Source organism: Erythrolamprus reginae, chromosome 3, assembly GCF_031021105.1.
Source record: "Erythrolamprus reginae isolate rEryReg1 chromosome 3, rEryReg1.hap1, whole genome shotgun sequence".
Classification (NCBI taxonomy): Eukaryota; Metazoa; Chordata; class Lepidosauria; order Squamata; family Dipsadidae; genus Erythrolamprus; species Erythrolamprus reginae.
This window is the reverse complement of record NC_091952.1, coordinates 197,536,965-197,555,577: the sequence shown is the minus strand read 5'-3', so window position 1 is coordinate 197,555,577 and position 18,613 is coordinate 197,536,965. Positions and strand designations below refer to the sequence as shown.

The 18,613-nt window shown below is 48.0% G+C and overlaps 1 protein-coding gene across 1 annotated transcript in view; it reads left to right on the top strand.

Moving 5' to 3' along the window:
- The window catches only part of NDUFV2 (NADH:ubiquinone oxidoreductase core subunit V2), a 29,001-nt gene that overhangs the window by 4,262 nt on the left and 6,126 nt on the right, over window positions 1–18,613 (top strand). Inside the window, exons 3-6 of the mRNA XM_070747566.1 lie at window positions 495–557; window positions 706–822; window positions 1,145–1,313; window positions 3,336–3,445. Of these exons, the coding sequence (XP_070603667.1) occupies window positions 495–557; window positions 706–822; window positions 1,145–1,313; window positions 3,336–3,445 (459 nt within the window). The remainder of the gene's footprint in view (window positions 1–494; window positions 558–705; window positions 823–1,144; window positions 1,314–3,335; window positions 3,446–18,613) is intronic.

Here is an 18,613-nt window from a genome sequence, read left to right as displayed (position 1 = left end):
ATATGTAGTTTTGGGGTGTCGGTTATTTAAACAGTCATCAAATGGCCTGTTGTTTCTTAAGGATTACTTGTACTGTAATATTTGACTAGGTACAATAATTTTTATAGCTTTAAGTGATCAATTAAATGACATTCAACCGTTTAGGTTATCATAAAGTTTTATTTTGCAATTCTGCATGCAATTACTGCAACATTGTTTTCACTTATTGCAATTGGTTTACATAATAAACATGTAAGTTGAAACGATGATCAAAGTATTCACTATTAGTACACTTTTTTCATGTCCCCTGTGATATAATTAAATAGCATGATACAACATTTTATTTATGAAACGACTGGGTAGATGATGCATAGAAAATGGTTCCAGTAAGTCAGCTGCTAGTACAGCTTGTCATATCTTTATAAGACGAATCTCTTCTTATGAAGTATAATTATTATGATACAGAATATAATTTTTCTGTATCTAACAATCTTCATTTATTGTAATTTGTACAGCACAGAGATACTCCTGAAAATAACCCAGATACCCCATTTGATTTCACTCCTGAAAACTATAAGGTATGTTTTCTTTATTTTGTTATTAAATTACTTGGGCTTTTTACGACATTGTAGCCCCTTTTTGATGACCTTTCATGTTTTGATGGGTGAAATGCTGTATTTTTATTTCAATAAAATTGGGTTTTGTAATACTTATTTTCTTTAACAGAGGATAGATGGAATAGTAAATAACTACCCAGAAGGACATAAATCTTCGGCAGTAATCCCAGTCTTGGATTTAGCTCAAAGACAACATGGATGGCTACCTATATCCGCTATGAATAAGGTACTTATTTATATTTTAACATATGTATAACTGAATATTAACACAAAATAATTTTAATATTCGTTAAATACTTCTCTTAAAATAAATAATTTAGAATATTGCCAGATCATTTAAAGAAAGTTTTTCAATTTTAAAAATATTCAGATAATTTGACAGTATTTACTGTCTTCAGATTGCACATTGCGCAAGAATTCCTCAAGTCATAGTTTAAGAAAATTAAGATATTGCAATATTTTTATTGCCTTTGCTAAAAGTACCAATATATGTAAATATATGTAAATTTGAATAATTATTCAAATAAAAAATTATATCCTATTTATAGGTTGCTGAGATTCTACAAATGCCTCCTATGAGAGTTTATGAAGTAGCCACATTTTATACAATGTTTAACCGTAAGCCTGTTGGGAAATATCACATTCAAGTCTGCACTACCACACCTTGCATGCTTCAAGATTCAGATAGTATAGTGGAAGCCATTCAGAAGAAGCTTGGTATGAAATTCTTAATTTTCCTGTATAACGAGCCTGTTTGCGTTGTATTGACTTTTCTTACTTAATCCAATTTGTATTTGTGCTCTGAAAAGCATATTTGCAAAGAAACTTGATCATGAGAAAGTTAATCTTGTATACTGGAGAGCCAGGCAACGGGATTTTTTTAGCTGTTGATGGTGGAGCTGTATAGCCTGAGAGTCTGGTTTATAGCTAAGAAAAGGGAGAAAAGGAAATAAGAGTCTGAGAAAACAGATTGAAGGAAACTAAATAAGGAGAGAAGCAAACTAGAACTAAGGAGAAGAACAATTAATCAGTGGAACAATTTGCCTCCAGAAGTTAGTTGGTTGCTCCAACACTGGAGATTTTAAAATCTCCATATTGGAAAACCATTTGTCTAAAATGGTATAGGGCTATGATGGCAAACCTATAGCATGTGTGCCACAGGTGGCATGCAGAGCCATATCAGAGGGCATGCGAGACTGCCATGTTTCAGCTCCAGCATGCATGTGCATGATGGCCAGCTAATTTTCAGCCTTTCACCCTCTGCACACTTCAGAGAAGCTTCCCTGAAGCACTGGGGGCAAAAATAATTACCCAATTCCAGTGTGCTTTTGTGCTGTTTTTTGCAGTCTGGAGGGTTCAGGAAAGCTTCTTGTAGCCCCAGAGTGCAAAAAAACCAGCACAATGGGCAAAACTGGAAGTGCGTTTTTTGAACTTCCAGTTTATTTATTTTATTTATTAGATTTGTATGCTGCCCCTCTCCGAAGACTCGGAGAGTTTGCCGTTGGGTTATTTTTTTTGCACTCAGATAACTTCCTGAAGCCCCAGAGTGCAAAAAGCAGCACAATGGCCAAACTGGTAGTGCCTTTTCTGAACTTACAGTTTGCACTGGGTTTTTTGCACTTCAGCGCTTCAGGAAGCTTCCCTGAACTCTCTGGAGTGCAAAAAATGGCAAACCGGAAGTGTGTTTTCCTGAATTTCCCGTTTCCCCTTTTGGGAATTTTTTTCACCTACCAGACTTCAGAAAGGCCTCTGTGCATGCATGGAGGGGGGGGGAGGGGGGGGGAAGGAAGAGGTGTGAGTACATAAGCACGCATGCTAGCATACCCACACACCAGTTTTGGCATGGGAACCAAAAGAGGTTCGCCATCATTGGTATAAGGGTTTATTTATTTATTATTTGGATTTGTATGCCGCCCCTCTCCGAAGACTCGGGGCGGCTCACAACAAGTGAAAAGCAATCCAATACATAATCCAATTAATTAAAATATTGAAAAATTTTAAAAATTTAAAAAACCCCATATACTAAAATACTGCCTGAGCAGGGGGTTGGACTAGAAGACCTCCAAGGTGCCTTCCAACTCTATTATTCTAACTTAAACTAACCTTTTGACTTTCGTGGTGTGAGATTCCTTAAGGGGCAAGGGGCATGTTTGAGATTGCTGAAATTTAAGATACTATTTCATTCTTCCCCAGCCCACGAAATAGTTTATTTATTTATTTATTTATTTATTCTATTTTTATGCCGCCCTTCTCCTTAGACTCAGGGCGGCTTACAACATGTTAGCAATAGCACTTTTTTAACAGAGCTAGGCTATTGCCCCCACAATCCGGGTCCTCATTTTACCCACCTTGGAACGATGGAAGGCTGAGTCAACCTTGAGCCGGTGATGAGATCTGAACCGCTGAATCAGATCTACAAGTCAGCTTCAGTGGCCTGAAGTACAGCACTCTACCTGCTGCGCCACCCCGGCTCAATCTTGTGAAGTTATCTTCATTTAAGATAACATTTGGCTCATTATATTATCTAACAGTCAGCTATATACTCATACATTCCTATAAACAGCATTGCAACTCTAGTGGCAAGAACAGATTGGGAAATATGCTAATTTAATACAACCAATACTGAATTATGCAAATGCTATAATCTGTTTTGGAACATTGTATTGGGACAAATAGCCATAATGATTTCATGTTTACAATTTGCTTTATTACAAATCAAACTAATTTGTCTTGTCTCAGGTATAAAAGTTGGAGAAACTACGCCTGATAAACTTTTCACTATAACTGAAGTTGAATGTTTGGGAGCTTGCGTAAATGCACCAATGGTACAAATAAATGACAACTATTATGTAAGTAGAAATAAGCCTTAGATCTTTCAATGTATCCATTTTGTATAAGTTTGTTGCCGGGATAAATTAAATTAGCATAAACAGAAAAAGTTTCTATTGTAGTATGGGTTTTCATATGATATTTTGAACAGATTTACTAAAATTTATTTTATATGAATTAGATAAGTGGTTCTCAATATTTTATTTGTTGTTTCATCATGGTAAAAAGAAAAAAAATCTTTTTTTTTCAAGAAGGAAATTTACAAAGTTTTAGGCAATTGGCTTATTATATTATTTATTGTGCTATGAAATTCTATGCATTCTCCCGCAGCGCACTGAGAATGGGCGTGTCAGGTAAGACCAACTTCTTCTTTCCAACATAACATATAAAAAACAGAATTACAAATACGGTCAGGGATCGACAAACCCAGGCGCCTGGTCGCCAGTGGCGCCTAGAAAATGTTGTCTGGCGCCTAGAAAATGTTGCCTGCTGTACTGTATGTATACAGCAGTGTTTTTCAACCGGTGCCGCGAGGTGGCTCCTGCAAGTGGGAGCTCCAGGGCTGAGGCTTCAGCCCTGGAGCTCCCACTTGCAGAAGCCGCCCCCCGGCTATTGCCCGCCGCCGCCGCCGCTACTCGCGCACCCCCAAAATACCCCCCCTGCGTGCCCTTTTCCATGGGCGCGCAGTCCCCATTCCCCTGCCTGCCTGGGGGGGGGGGCGGGGAGGCGCCGGCAGTAGAAGGCGCTGCCCCCCGCCCGCCCGATCCGCTCCCTCTCCTCCTCTTCCGCTGAAAGAAACGCGCGGAAGCTGCCTGCTTGAGCCTCGCGTTGCTCCACCCAGCTTCGTCCTGCTTGTCATCCTCCGTTGCCAGGAAAGCCGGGTTTGTTTTCCGTGAAAGCAGCGCGCCTTTTAACACGCTGCTTTCCTGCACCAGCGACGTTTGGCTGCCGGGGGGGGGCGGGGAGGAGAAAATCCTCCCCCCCCCCAGGAGCAGCAAAAGCCTAAGCGGCGGGGTGCGCCGTTTGCCTTCCGGCTCAGTCGCAGAGGCTTTTGCTGCTTGTGGAGGGGGGGGGGTTGGCGGTGCCGATGCCAAATGCTTTCCCTCCGCGGTGGGGGGTGCAGGGCAGGCGCAGTCGGCCCCAGGAGACAAAGATGGAATGAGAGAAAGGAAAGAGAGAGAAAGGGAGGGAGAGAAAGAAAAAGTGAGAGATAGAAAGGAGAGAGAGAAAGGGAATGAGAGAAAGGAAAGAGAGAGAAAGAGAGGGGGAGAAGGAAAGAGTGAGAGATAGAAAGGATAGAGAGAAAGAGGGAATGGAAAGAGAGAGAAAGGGAGGGAGAGAAGGAAAGAGTGAGAGATAGAAAGGATAGAGAGAAAGAGGGAATGAGAGAAAGGAAAGAGAGAGAGAGAAAATAAGAGAGAGAGAGCAACAGAGAGAGAAAGAACAAGAGAGAGAAAGCATGAGAGAGAGAAAGAACAAGAGAGAGAGAGAGAAAATAAGAGAACAAGAGAGAGAAAAAGATAGCAAGAGAGAGAGAAAGCAAGACAGATAGGGAGAGGAAAGGAGAGTGAGAGAAATGAGAACAAAAAGGGGAGAAAAAAGGAGAAATGAGAAAATGATTGAGGCAGAGAATGAGAGGAGAGTGAAACAAAAGAGAGAGAGAGGTGATTCTTGAAGCATATGGTAAAAAGCATCCAAATAATAAGAAACCCCCCCCCAGCCCACACCTGTTTTTGAAAAGGATAAAAGAGAAAAAAAACCCAGCCCTCAACTGGTTTTGGAAATGGTTGGAGTGTGTATACATACACACACATAAGGGGGGGAGAGAGACAGGGATGGAAAAAGAGGAGAAGTGAGAGGGAGAAGGAATGAGGGAAAAAGGGAGGAAGAGAGAGAAATGAGAAACATGAGAGAGAAAAGGGGGAAAGACAGGAGAAGTACCCAGAAATGAGACAGTGGTATAAATTTCAGGAGGGATGATTGATGATTGACTGTATTTATAAGGGGATGTTACATGGGATTGTATATATGAGGGGGTTATTTATGTATGTATGTATGTATGTATGTATGTATGTATGTATGTATGTATTTATTATTTATTTATTTATTTATTTATTAGATTTGTGTCATTTTGGTTGGTGGTGTGCCCCAGGATTTTGTAAATGTAAAAAATGTGCCGCGGCTCAAAAAAGGTTGAAAATCACTGGTATACAGTATATTTTTCCCGCCTTGTGTTTACGCCCAGAAATGGTACATCTTGGCTTCCGTAGCTCCGCCCATCAACCTCGGAGCGAGCTGCTTTCCCAGCGTCCCCTGCGCTTGCGTGCGTCTCTCCCTCCCCCCCTTGCCTCCATTCCGCCTCCTACTCGAACCCCTTCACTCCCCCCCACCGCACACAGACGCTCCGATCTTGGCCGCTCACCCGCCTTCGGAGAGAAGCGGAAGCCCCTCCCCTCCCGGCGTGAGGTTTTGTTCATTCCTCCTCCGGCCGCGTGCGCGGTGACTTCCGACCAGTAACCCCTCCTCCCCCCTCCCCCCCTCACCCGCGTCCCCGGCCCGGTCTCCCTTTCCTTCTTCTCTGTTTCGGTTTCTGACTAACGGTCTCCCCTCGGATCCCGACGGGAGTACAGCAGAGCCGGCTCGGCGGAGCCAGGCCTGCGCCGGGGGGGAGGGGGTGAAAGCGATGTCAGGTGGAGACTCGGCAGCTGCCGCGGCCTCCCCTCAGCCGTTGCCCTTCTCGCTGCCCAAGCCTCCCCCCCTGATGCAACTGAACCCCGGCGAAGGCGTGCGTCCTGTGGGACCTCCCGGGCCGGAACAGTCGCCGAAAAGCGCTCGCATGGGTGGCCGGCCGGACTGGCCTGCCGGGAAACCCGTCAGTCTTCTGGCGCCTCTCCTTCCGCCGCGCGGGGAACCCGAACCGCTCCTTCCCTTCGGGCCAGTAATCTCAACCACACCGGACTACGGTGTGGTTGAGATTACTGCATTGGCTCATCATTTTCGTAAACAGCTATCTCCACCTGAAATAGGCGTTGATTGCTTACCTGAACGCCTCTTCTCGTACGGTGAGCGGGTACAGCAGTCACATGGGTTGCTCATGTCCAATCCGGTGGAACTGAGCCTAGTATTAAAAAAGCTTGCCGGATCCGCCCCTTCCCCAGAATTCGCGAATCCATAGACTAGGCTCAGTTGTGAAGCTCTGTAGTGTTCAACTCTCATTGTTAGAGGAAGAAAGATATAGAAAGGTAAAGAAGACACATACAAGGGCGGGAAGTGACTGCTGTACCCGCTCACCGTACGAGAAGAGGCGTTCAGGTAAGCAATCAACGCCTATTCTCCGTACTGAAGGAGCGGGTCCAGCAGTCACATGGGACATACCCAATAGATGGTCCCTAGGGTGGGATTAGATTGCTATCGTGTGAGATAACGGATTGGAGTACCCTTCTGCCGAAGGCAGCGTCCGCTGAAGCGTAAGAATCAATCTTGTAGTGCCTGATGAAGGAATTTGGCGAGGCCCAAGTGGCTGCTTTGCAGACCTCCTCCAACGGGGCTTGAGTCGCCCAAGCGGCCGAGGTGGCTGCGCTCCTGGTGGAATGCGCTGTGATGTTCCTTGGAACTGAGAGGGAGGCCGACTCATAGGCCTTAGATATAGTCCCTCTGATCCAACGGCCTATTACTGTTGAAGACACTTTAGCACCCATGACTCTGGGGTGATAGGCTATAAAAAGTGCTTCTGACCTCCGAAAGGGTCCTGTGCGTTGGATATAGATTCTCAGCGCTCTGATGAGATCCAGGGTGTGCCATCTAATTGCCAAGGGATGGTCTCGTTGGAGGCAGAAGGAAGGTAGGACAATATCCTGAGATCTGTGGAACATGGAACTGACCTTGGGTAAGAAGGTGGGGTCCAGTCGCAAGACTACTTTGTCCTGATGAAATTGACAAAGGTCCTGCCTGATTGAGAGGGCAGCCAGCTCCGAAATGCGTCGGGCAGAGGTAATAGCCACCAGGAATGCTACCTTAAAGGATAGGTACCTGAGGGACGCCGATTTTAGGGGTTCGTATGGTGCCTGCGTGAGGGAATGGAGAACCCGTGGCAAATCCCAGGATGGATACCTGTGGACCTTGGAAGGTCTGAGGTTGGCTATGCCCTTGAGGAATTCCTGAACTTCAGGGAAGGATCGGAGAGGCTGTCTGCGGGGACCCCCTAGGACAGATGAAATGGCTGCCAGATGACGCCGGAGGGTGCTGGTGGAAAGTCCTTTATGGAAGCCTTGCATAAGGAAGGAAATAATTCTGTGTATGGGAATGCACAGAGGGGAGAGACCTTCCTGTAGACACCACTGGTGAAACTTGGACCATGTGTGGTCGTAGATTCGATTGGTCGAACCCCTTCTGGCCTTTAAAATGACCTCCACTGAATCGGGGTCATGACCACGCAGTTCTAAGTCTCTCCTGATAACAGCCAGGCGGTGAGGTGGAACCACTCCGGGTCTGGATGGAAAGAGGCCCCCTGCCGCAGCATATCCCCCGAAACGGGGAGTCGCCAAGGGTCCTGGACGGACAGCTGTTGGAGATCTGCGAACCAGGGCCGGCGGGGCCAATGAGGGGCGATTAAGATTACTCGGGCCCTCTCGGTGAGGACCTTGTGAATCACGTCCGGGAGGATTGGAATTGGAGGAAATGCGTAGAGTAGGCCTGGAGGCCATGGACTCCGGAGGGCATTGATTGCTTCCGCTCCCGGGGATGGAAATCTGGAAAAGAAGCGAGGGAGTTGGGCGTTCGCATTGGTCGCGAAGAGATCCAGGACTGGTAGGCCGAATCTGAGGCTGATTTGATGGAACAGGTCTTGATGGAGGTTCCACTCTCCTGGGTCTATCGTTGCTCGGGATAGCCAATCCGCCTGGACGTTGAGGCTCCCCGAGATGTGATCGGCTAGGAGCGACTGGAGATGTTTCTCCGCCCAAAGGCCTAACTTGAGGGCCTCCCTCATGAGAGCCTTGGATCTCGTGCCCCCCTGTCTGCAGATATGGCTTTTTGTGGCAATGTTGTCGGTGAGAATGAGAACGTGCCGGTTGGGAATGCGAGGAGAGAAATGCTTCAGAGCCAGGGAAACAGCTCTTAACTCTAGCCAATTGATTGGCCTGGAAGCTTCCTCCGGGGACCACGTGCCCTGGGCTATCATCCCCTGGGCGTGGGCGCCCCATCCCGATAGACTGGCATCTGTGGTGATGACAAATTGATCCGGACACCTGAACAGGGATCCTCTGTCCATGGCCGGAGACTTCCACCACTTGAAGGATCTGCGAACACTTAGTGGGATGACAATGCGCCGATTTGAGTTGCTGTGCCCCGATCTCTGAAAGGGTAATAGGAGCCACTGGAGTTCCCTAGCATGAAGGCGAGCCCAGGGAATGATGCCTATGCATGACACCATCTTCCCCAAAAGGGAAGACAGAGATACTATGGATACTGAAGAATTAGATAAAATGTTAGAAATTAACTCCACTATACTGAGTTTTCTCTCGGGAGAGAGAAAAACCTGGGAGGATTCTGAATCAATAATGGATCCCAGGTGTGAGATGGATGTGGAAGGTTGGAGGTGACTTTTATCAAAGTTGATGGAAAAACCATGGTCCTGAAGGACTGACATGGTGACAGAAAGGTCTGTTTTTACTTTCTCTAGGGAGTTCCCATGAATCAAAATATCATCAAGATAACATAAAATGTGGATGGGAGACGCCCGGATATAGGCCGCCAGGGACCCCAAGAGCTTTGTAAAGACCCGAGGGGCCGAGGAAAGGCCAAATGGCATCGCCCTATACTGGAAATGCCTGCCTTGAAAGGAAAAACGTAAAAATTTTCTGTGACATTTGGCTATAGGAATGTGAAGGTAGGCCTCAGTGAGGTCTAAGGAGACCATGAAATCTCCCGTGTGAATGGCGGCCAAAATAGAAGACAAGGAGTGCATTTTAAACTTCCTATATTTGATGAATAGGTTAAGTTTCTTTAAATCCAAAATAGCTCTCCAACCTCCGGAGGACTTTGGAACCATAAATAGGATGGAGTAAAAACCTAGGCCCCTCTGACCGGAAGGGACCGGTTGAATGGCTCTGATGGACAATAGATGAGAAATGGCCTCCTCCATACGGTTACAATCTGAGGAGGACCTGGGAGAAGGGCAGGAAATAAAACGTTTAGGGGGAGGAGAAATAAATTCTAAAAGAAGGCCTGTTTGAACAGTGTCAATGACCCAGGGGTCCTTGGAGGTGAGACGCCAATTAGAGGCGAAATGAGCTAGGCGACCCCCTATGGGAATAGAGGAAAGATTACCATCTAGGTTTTTTTGAAGCCCTGTTAGAGGAAGCTCCCCTTTGGAAGCGAAAACCTCTACCCCTGGAGTTCCTACCTTGGGAACGAAAGCGGGGGGAATACTGACCTGGAGATCTCTGATAGGAAGCCGCTTGATCTTGCTGGCGCCCTGGGCGACGAAAGGACTGCGTTTTGGTAGCCTTTTTTGTGGTTGGGCCCAAAACTTTCTTCTTGTCCGTGGTTTCCGTGAGGAGTGGATCCAGAAGATCACCGAAGAGAAGGTCGCGCTTTAAGGGGCCCTGGGATAACTGCCACTTCTGGCGTACTCCCGCTTGCCAAGGGCGAATCCATAGGAGTCTTCTTGCCGTTGTAGAAGCTGCAATAGACTTAGCAGAAAATCTGGTAGATTGTAAGGTGGCATCAGCCACGTACTGGGCAGCTGCAAAGACCTTGTTGAAGTCTTGTTGACCTCTCAAGTCATCGGGAGGAATATGCTGTTGAAGTTGGCGAAGCCACAGCAGCATGGCTCTGGAGAAAAAGGAAGCCGCTGCCGAACTTTTAATGGACCAGGAATCTGCGGTGAACCCTCTTTTGAGCATTTGTTCAATGCGCTTGTCCTCTGGGCGGAGGACTTCCTCCGCCTCGCCTGGCACAGCCGCTGCCGAGTGAAGAATCTTGACAGGTTCATCCGGTTTGGGAAAGGATAGAAGCTCTTCATAGGAAGAGGAAAGTTTGTACAACTTTCTGTCCTTGGTGGAGGGATTAAGGCCAGAGGCTGGGAAATCCCATTGTTTGAGTAAAGCATCTTTAAACAATTTAGGCATAGGAATTACCTCGTTATCCTCCTGTTCCTCTGTGAAGTAAGGTAAATTCTCCTCCGGGGGATCAGTGGAAGTGGAGGCTTGTTTCTCCTGGGCCGCTAATCCCGTAGAAATTCTAGCTTTGAGGAGGAGAGATTTGAATAATTGAGAAGGAAAAATGGTAATTGGAGAAGGAACCTTTATTTGGGATTCCTCATCATCTGATAGGCCTTGAAAAGGGTCCTCCTCATCCTCCATATCCTCATATTCGTCCTGGGAGGAATCTGAATCATCCTGAATAGGAGCTCTAACCGCTGGGGAAGAACCCAAGGGGCGGGAGGGACGAGAAGGAGGAGGAGGTAAGGGAAGCTCATTGATGGTGGAGAGTTTGGCATCAATGGCCTTGGACAACACAGCAAAAATAGATTGGAACTCAGGAGGTAAACTGGAAATATCAGCAGGGATGGCAGAAGAATCCCTAAAGGCCTGGGATGATCCTGGCTGGGGGGAATCTTCAATAATATCTGGTTCCTCTGGCCCTATGCCCCATAGGTTAGGTTGGGGTCTGTCTAGGTTAGGCTCATCCAGAGATAACACAGGGACCCCAGAAGGAGGTAGACTAGAAGCCTCTGGGGGGTCTTGACTACTGATTACTTGGGCCTGCACTTTCAAACGTTTTGCTGATTTGTCATGGATTCTTTGTAGGGCTAGGTCCCTTCTCTTCTCGGCCCTGGTGACCTTGGTCGAGGGGCGGGCCCCTGGAGAAGAGGAGGAAGAGGCCTGGGGGATACTAGTAATCTCATCGCCTGTAGGCCTGGCCTCTCTGGGACCTTTAGTTGTGCCTCTCTTGGGAAAGGTAGCCATAGTCTGACAATTAACAGAAGACAAGGCTGAGCCAATAACTGAATAAATAAGGAGAAGAATTTCAAGGACTTCCCAAGAGGAATGGATCCTGCTTCGAGGCCTCGAAGCTGCTGAGACTTGAGGACAATCTGGGCAAACCCAGAGTTCGTGTCCCCAAATCCAGCGGGGCCAGCCTCCCTAAACTTTTTAATTAAGTAAACCAAGGCACTCTGGTTGGAGGCTTAGCCGGTGGAGAATTTAGCCTGGGACCCCCAAGGCCCGCTCCGGGATCCACGCGGTGGACTGAGGCCTACGCGGCTGGCAGGAGGCCAACACGAGAGGCCTAAATTTAAAAAGGGCGCGAAGGCCTTCGCGCCGAAAAATCGCTCCGTATATTTCTTAAAGGGGAAGCGATCGACTAAGTCCAGGAGACTAGAAGACGTCTCACTCCGCAGGAGGAATTTCTTAAGCCCTTTAATATTTTATATACAATAAAGAATCAATAAATCAATAGATTAATACTTGCACCAGAACCTCCAGGCCAAAGGATTAAAAGAATCCACAAGCGGCCGCGGGGATCGTACACGGCAAAACCGCCGGGGGAAAACGAAACCGCAACTTCTCCAAAGGAAAAAAGCCGAGCCACAAACGGCTGGCGCTATTAGTGCAAGTAAATAATAATGATAAAACAATTCTTACTACTTTTGAAGAAAAGGATCGAAGGGAAGGTGTTAGAATGTTGAACGAGCTATCACAATACAACCGCAGGATATGCGAACTGAGCGAATTCTGGGGAAGGGGCGGATCCGGCAAGCTTTTTTAATACTAGGCTCAGTTCCACCGGATTGGACATGAGCAACCCATGTGACTGCTGGACCCGCTCCTTCAGTACGGAGAAGTGATGACCAATGCATTCACTCACTCCTCAATGAGTGGTATGAGTTTAAGGTCCTTGGAAAAGGAAAGAAACTGTGTGAGCTTCTGGATTTGGCACTCTCCAACACCGAGAGATTTCCAGTTCTGGGAAACCTGTTGTCGATTGTAGCGGTGCTCCCTGTCTCAACCTCATGTTGTGAAAGAGGATTTAGTTTGATGAACATGGTCAAAAATAAATTCAGATCAAGGATGCAAGAAGAAAGTTTAAGTGACTTGTTTATGATCACCATGAATGGGCCATCTGTGAAGGCGTTTGATCCTGCCAAGGCTGTGGACCACTGGTACTTCAGCTCTAAAATCACAAGGCATGTTCATGGCCACAAAACGCAAAGTGAAAAACACTAGAATGTTGCCTAAAATCTAAAATATCAAAATATAATATTTATTATCTTTAAAAGTAAAATGTTGTTTATAACGTTTGTAATGTTTTTTTTGTTAAATTAAAAACCAAGTTTGCTTAAAAAAAATTCTGGCTCCTAAATTTTTTGGCTGGCTCCTAGATTCTGAACAACTTTGTCGACCCCTGAATACGGTTATGATGTTGCCAAGCATAGAACAATATATTTTCTGCAAGATCCAATCTGGATCAGTCATTGGGACCAGAAATTTAGTCTTCCAAGCTTTGGGTTTTGTGTTGGAGCACATCCTAAGGGAACTTCTCTCTATCAGAACATGTCCTTTGGACACTTCTATGCATTGTATTTATATGGTGCTTTTCTATTGGTTGATTGGTGTATTGATATGCTATGAAGTCCTCCTAAGTGGCTCCTAAGTACCTAATAAGCTAGTGATAAATCAGTACTCCCGTTGACTTAGAAGGGGCTAGTTTCCCAGACTTCAATCATTTCCCTGGTTCTTTCAACCTGCAGTGTCAACAATCTTAGTAACTGCAAAATTGAATATATGGGGCGTTGGTTTTTACCTGATATGCTCTTTTCCCAAGAATTGAAGGAAAAGTCCAGGATGGGTTCTAGGCCAGTGTTTTTCAACCAGGATTCCGCGGAACCCAAGGGCCAGCCAGGGGTTCCGCAACTTAATAACAAGGCAAAGCAGTTCCCCCCTTCAATCCCGCCTGCTTCTGCAGTGGGGCAGCCTCTTCCTCTGTCTCTTTTCCGGCGGATCAATCATGCTCAGCAGCAGCAGCCACCAAGCAGGAGGAGTGGCAGCGACAGCGGCACTGGTGCCAACAGCAGCAGCGCCCCTCTAGCCCCTCGCTGCAGCAGCGGGGCCAAAGAATGGGCTGCAGCAGGAGGAGGAGGATGAAGAGGAGGTGGGAGTGGTTGCTTCTCCAGCCCCTCTGACGTGGAACTTCCCAGTCCAGGGCCGAGGCGCACCAGGCAGCTCAAGATCCTTCACCAGGCAGCTCAAGATCCTTTCCCGCTCCTCCTCATGCCTCCTTCCTGTGTCTGTGTACACCCCGCCGCGCTCAGCCAAGCAGCCAACTCGTTATCACCAACTATGACTAACTTGTTGCTTATGATATATATTGTTTCTTGATTGCTTATTTGACCCCTATGACAATCATTTCTTCAAGAAACAGAACAAGCAAAAACACTTCTGTCTCGTTGTCTATTTATAGTCAGTTCCCTATTCCTTTTTACTGACTGACTAAGTACAGATCTATCTAGAAGAGAGGAAGGTAAGACAAAGTAACACAGCTTGGATTCTTATTAAATAGTCTTCAAGAACATTAATAAACGGGCCACTAGAGGAACCATAGAAGTCTTGACACAACAAAATTCATTATCTAATAATAGCAAGTTTGCCTCCATGAGGAGCAAAGGTCTATTTAAAAGTCTGATTAAGGTATTTTCAAAAATAGGTGCAAGTAGTCCTCAATCTCTGACCACAATTGAGCCCAACATTTCTATTGCTAAACAAGATAAAGTGATTTTGTCCTATTTTCTTGCCACAATGTTAAATGAATAAATGTAGTTTTGAAGTTGGCAGTATAGTGGTACCTCTACTTACGAACGCCTCTACCTACAAACTTTTTGAGATAGAAACTGTGTGTTCATTTTTTTGCCTCTACTCATGAACCATTTTCTACTTACGAACCCTCGCTTCTCTCTCTGCTGCTGCTGCTGCGAGCAGCGGCCAAAACGGTGCGCATCAGAGCTCTCCGCAATCGCCCCATATCCCTGCCACTTTCCTCTCTAGCCCTCCGCTCCCCGCAGCCGTCCCAGTTTGGATTTTCCTAATGGGTTTGCACGCATTACAGTAGTACTTCTAGATACGAGCTGCTCTATATACGAGCATTTCGGGATACAAGCCGAGGCCAAGTCTCGCTCCGGGCTGTGCCCCCTCCGAGCGCTCACCGCCTGTCCCTGTCAGCGGCCCAGCCACCTTCACCCGCCCGGACAACTGCCAGAGGGGTTCCTCCGGAGGGACGCACGGGGAAGGTCTTGAGCCGCCGCCTTCTCCTTTCCCCACGGGAGCGCCGCACCTCTTGTCTGCCCGGCCTGAGAGGCACGAAACTGGTGCTCATGCCAGGCGGCCCACCTGGAATGCCAGCAATGCCGCCGGGCCGATTGCCGAGCGGGGGCAGGGCGCGGAAGGAGGCGGAGGCGGTGGCCGCTCCGTCCGGGATGTGGCTCCTCCGGAGGGATGCACGGGGGCTCCACAGGAGCCCCATCCCGGGCGGAGAGGGGCGGCATACAAATCTAAATAATAAATTAAATAAATAAATAAATATGAGCCAGTTGCCAGGCATCCAAATCCCCACATGCATGGGGATGCTGCAGTGGTTCCAAGTGTGAAAAACAATCCTGTCACTTTTTTGTGTTGTTGTAACTTCGAAGGATCACTAAACTCGAGGACTACCTTTATAACATAAACTATTGGCACTGAGTGCAAATTGGTCGTTGGTGTCATTGGCTTTGTGACTGAGCAGGAATATATAGGTAATGCCTGTACTGATAGAAAACACAATGGGAAAGAAATATGAATATGGCTCCAGCAGGAGAGCATATTCATCTCTGTCAGTGATAACCATAAATTTTTTTTGTCGGGGTTTTGCCCATTATGAAACCATTATCTTTTTAATTGAATTGTTTCTAATTGGCATATGTGTCCTTATGCATATTTATCTGAATAAATTAATCACAAGATGATGCATTATAAAGACTTTTATCCTAGCAACTTGAAATGTGATCCCTTCATACCAGTGTAAAACTCTTCATTCAGTTGGCAAGTTTGTTGGTGTACCAACTTGCTTTTGTGCACTAAATCAGGTTTTTTGAATTGTACCCTTGTTCTCACTAGAGTTTCATCAGAACTTGATATTAATGTATACGCAAAGTAACTCTTGAATACATGGAAACGTTTATGAGAGTAGTTATGAATAGTTATGAGGTGTTGATTTGGGACAGAGTAAGGATGTGGTGAAGGAGATGAGGTGTCTCCCAGGGGCCACTGCCAGCAGGGACAGGAGGCGGATTACAAACATTGTCAAGGCTGTGAGTAAAGGTAATAACGTTGATGTGGTGGTGTATCTTGGCACAAATGATTTGTCCCAGAGAAATGTCAATGTAGTAAAAAGAGATTTTCAATGTCTAAGTGTGGAGCTGGGTAAAATAGCAGATTCAGTGACTTTCTCAGAGGTGTTACCGGTTTGTGGCCAAGAGGATAAAACAACGTGTATCAGTGAGTTTAACGTGTGGTTAAGGCAGTGGTGTAAAGCTGAAGGTTTTGGCTATGTAAGTCATGATGTCAGTAGGTGGTCTAATAGGGAGCTGTTTAAGAGGGATGGTTTGCATCCATCATACAGAGGTACCCAGGTGCTCGGTGAGGAATTCAGAACTTTTTTGGACAGGCATTTAAACTAGGTAAAGGGGACAGAGATTTAACTGATGTGGGTGATTTCTGTCCTCGACCAATGAGGATAAATCAGTTTTTGGAAGCTTATGAAAAGGGAGCTGCAAATAAAATAGATGTAGTTGTGGATGATAAGGGGCAAACTAATAATGAAAATAATGTTGTTCGGGTAATGTGCACGAATGCTCGAAGCTTGAGCAACAAGCTCTGTGAGTTAATGGCCATAATATCTAGAGATAATTTGGATCTGGTTGCCATAACTGAGACATGGTTTAAGGATTCTAATGAATGGGAAATATCCATACCAGGATATACACTGTATAGGAAGGATAGAATAGAGAGAAGGGGAGGTGGAGTAGCCATTTATGTTAAAGAAAGTCTAAAAACAACACTAATTCAAAATACAGTGATCCCCCGGTTATTGCGTCCCCGACCATTGCGAACAGGGTAATTCGCGATTTTTCAACCCGGAAGTCAAAATACCATCTACGCATGCGTGCCCTTTTTTTCTATGGGCACGCATGCGTAGATGGCAACCGGGAGATCAGCTGCTGGGCGGCTTCCCTGGGTCTTCCCCCTCTTGCTGGCATCAGCGAGGAGTTTCCCCACCGCCCACGCAAACTCCTCGCTGCCGCTCGCCCGCCCTTCGCCTGCCCACGCCGTTCGCTCCCCCTCTTGCTGGCGGGAGGGCAAGAAGCCCTCTCCAGCACCCGCTCACCCGCCCTTCGCCCTTCGCCCTGGCCGCTTCTTCCCAGCGGAGAAATTCCAGCCCCCACCTGGTCCCGCCCGATCCTCCTCCCTAAGGCAGCTCGCCCTCCCATGGCCGCTTCCTCCACCCTCCATCGCAAGCCCTCGCCACCGCAGTCAACGCGCGCTGCGATCTTCAAGCCCGGCTCCTTTCGGCCCAGCATCCCGGGCCAAGCGGCTGCCTTCCGTGACTGAGCCTGGCTGGCCCGGAAGATCGTAGCGCGCGTTGGCTGCAGCGGCGAGCGAAGCCAAGCCGGCAGCAATGTCGCCGCCGCTGCAGCCAACGCGCGCTACGATCTTCCGGGCCAGCCAGGCTCAGTGACGGAAGGCAGCCGCTTGGCCCGGGATGCTGGGCCGAGAGGAGCCCGGCTTGATCCGCTGAGCCTGGCTGGCCCGGAAGATCGTAGCGCGCGTTGGCTGCAGTGGCGGCGACATTGCTGCCAGTTTGGCTTCGCTCGCCGCTGCAGCCAACGCGCGCTACGATCTTCCGGGCCAGCCAGGCTCAGCGGATCAAGCCCGGCTCCTCTCGGCCCAGCATCCCGGGCCAAGCGGCTGCCTTCCGTGACTGAGCCTGGCTTGCCCGGAAGATCGTAGCGCGCGTTGGCTGCAGCGGCGGCGACATTGCTGCCGGCTTGGCTTCGCTCGCTCGCCGCTGAGGAGCCGAAGATTGGGGGGCGGCGCGGCTCTTTTAAAACATCGCCGCCGACATGGGGGGCTTGCTAGCACCCCCCCAAACCCGGGTTGGGGGTTCGGGGGGGTGCTAGCGAGCCCCCCATGTCGGCGGCGACGTTTTAAAACAGCCGCGCCGCCCCCCAATCTTCGGCTCCTCGCGCTGCGGAAGTTTAAAACACCATCTGCACATGCGCAGATGGTGTTTTTACTTCCGCAGCGCTACTTCGCGAAAACCCGCTCATTGCGGGGGGTCCTGGAACGGAACCCTCGCAACGAGCGGGGGATCACTGTACATGTCAAGATCTGGAGACTCTCTGGATTTGCATTGGCCTCCAGGGCAATCTGAGGAATATGACAACAAGATGGTGGATGAAATTACCCAAATGGCACTAAAGGGAGATACAGTGGTACCTCAAGATACGAACCCCTCGTCTTACGAACAACTCGTGATACGAACCCGAGGTTCAGAAAAATTTTGCCTCTTCTTACGAACTTTTTTCGAGTTACGAACCGGCGTTCGGAGACTGCTGGGAAGCCGCGCGGCTGTTTTAAAAGGTGACAGCCGGGCGGCGGGGCTTCCCAGAAGCCCCCCGAACGCCAGTTCGTAACTCGAACAAAGTTCGTAAGAAGAGGCAAAATTTTTCTGAACGCCGGGTTCGGTTCGGGAGGTTGCTGGGAAGCTCCCCAGCCCGGCTGTCACCTTTTAAAACAGCCATGCCGCTTCCCAGCTGTCTCCTGAAGCCGAACGCAGAAGTTCGGCTTTGGCGTTCGGCTTCAGGAGACAGCTGGGAAGCGGCGCGGCTGTTTTAAAAGGTCGCAGCCGGCTTGGGGGGCTTCCCAGCACCCCCCCGAACCCGGGTTCAGGGGGGTGCTGGGAACCCCCCCAGGCCGGCTGCAACCTTTTAAAACAGCCGCGCCGCTTCCAAGCTGTCTCCTGAAGCCGAACGCCAAAGCCGAACTTCCGCGTTCGGCTTCGGGAGACAGCTGGGAAGCGGCGTGGCTGTTTTAAAAGGTCGCAGCCGGCCTGGGGGGGTTCCCACCACATTCGGGGGGGTGCTAGGAAGCCCC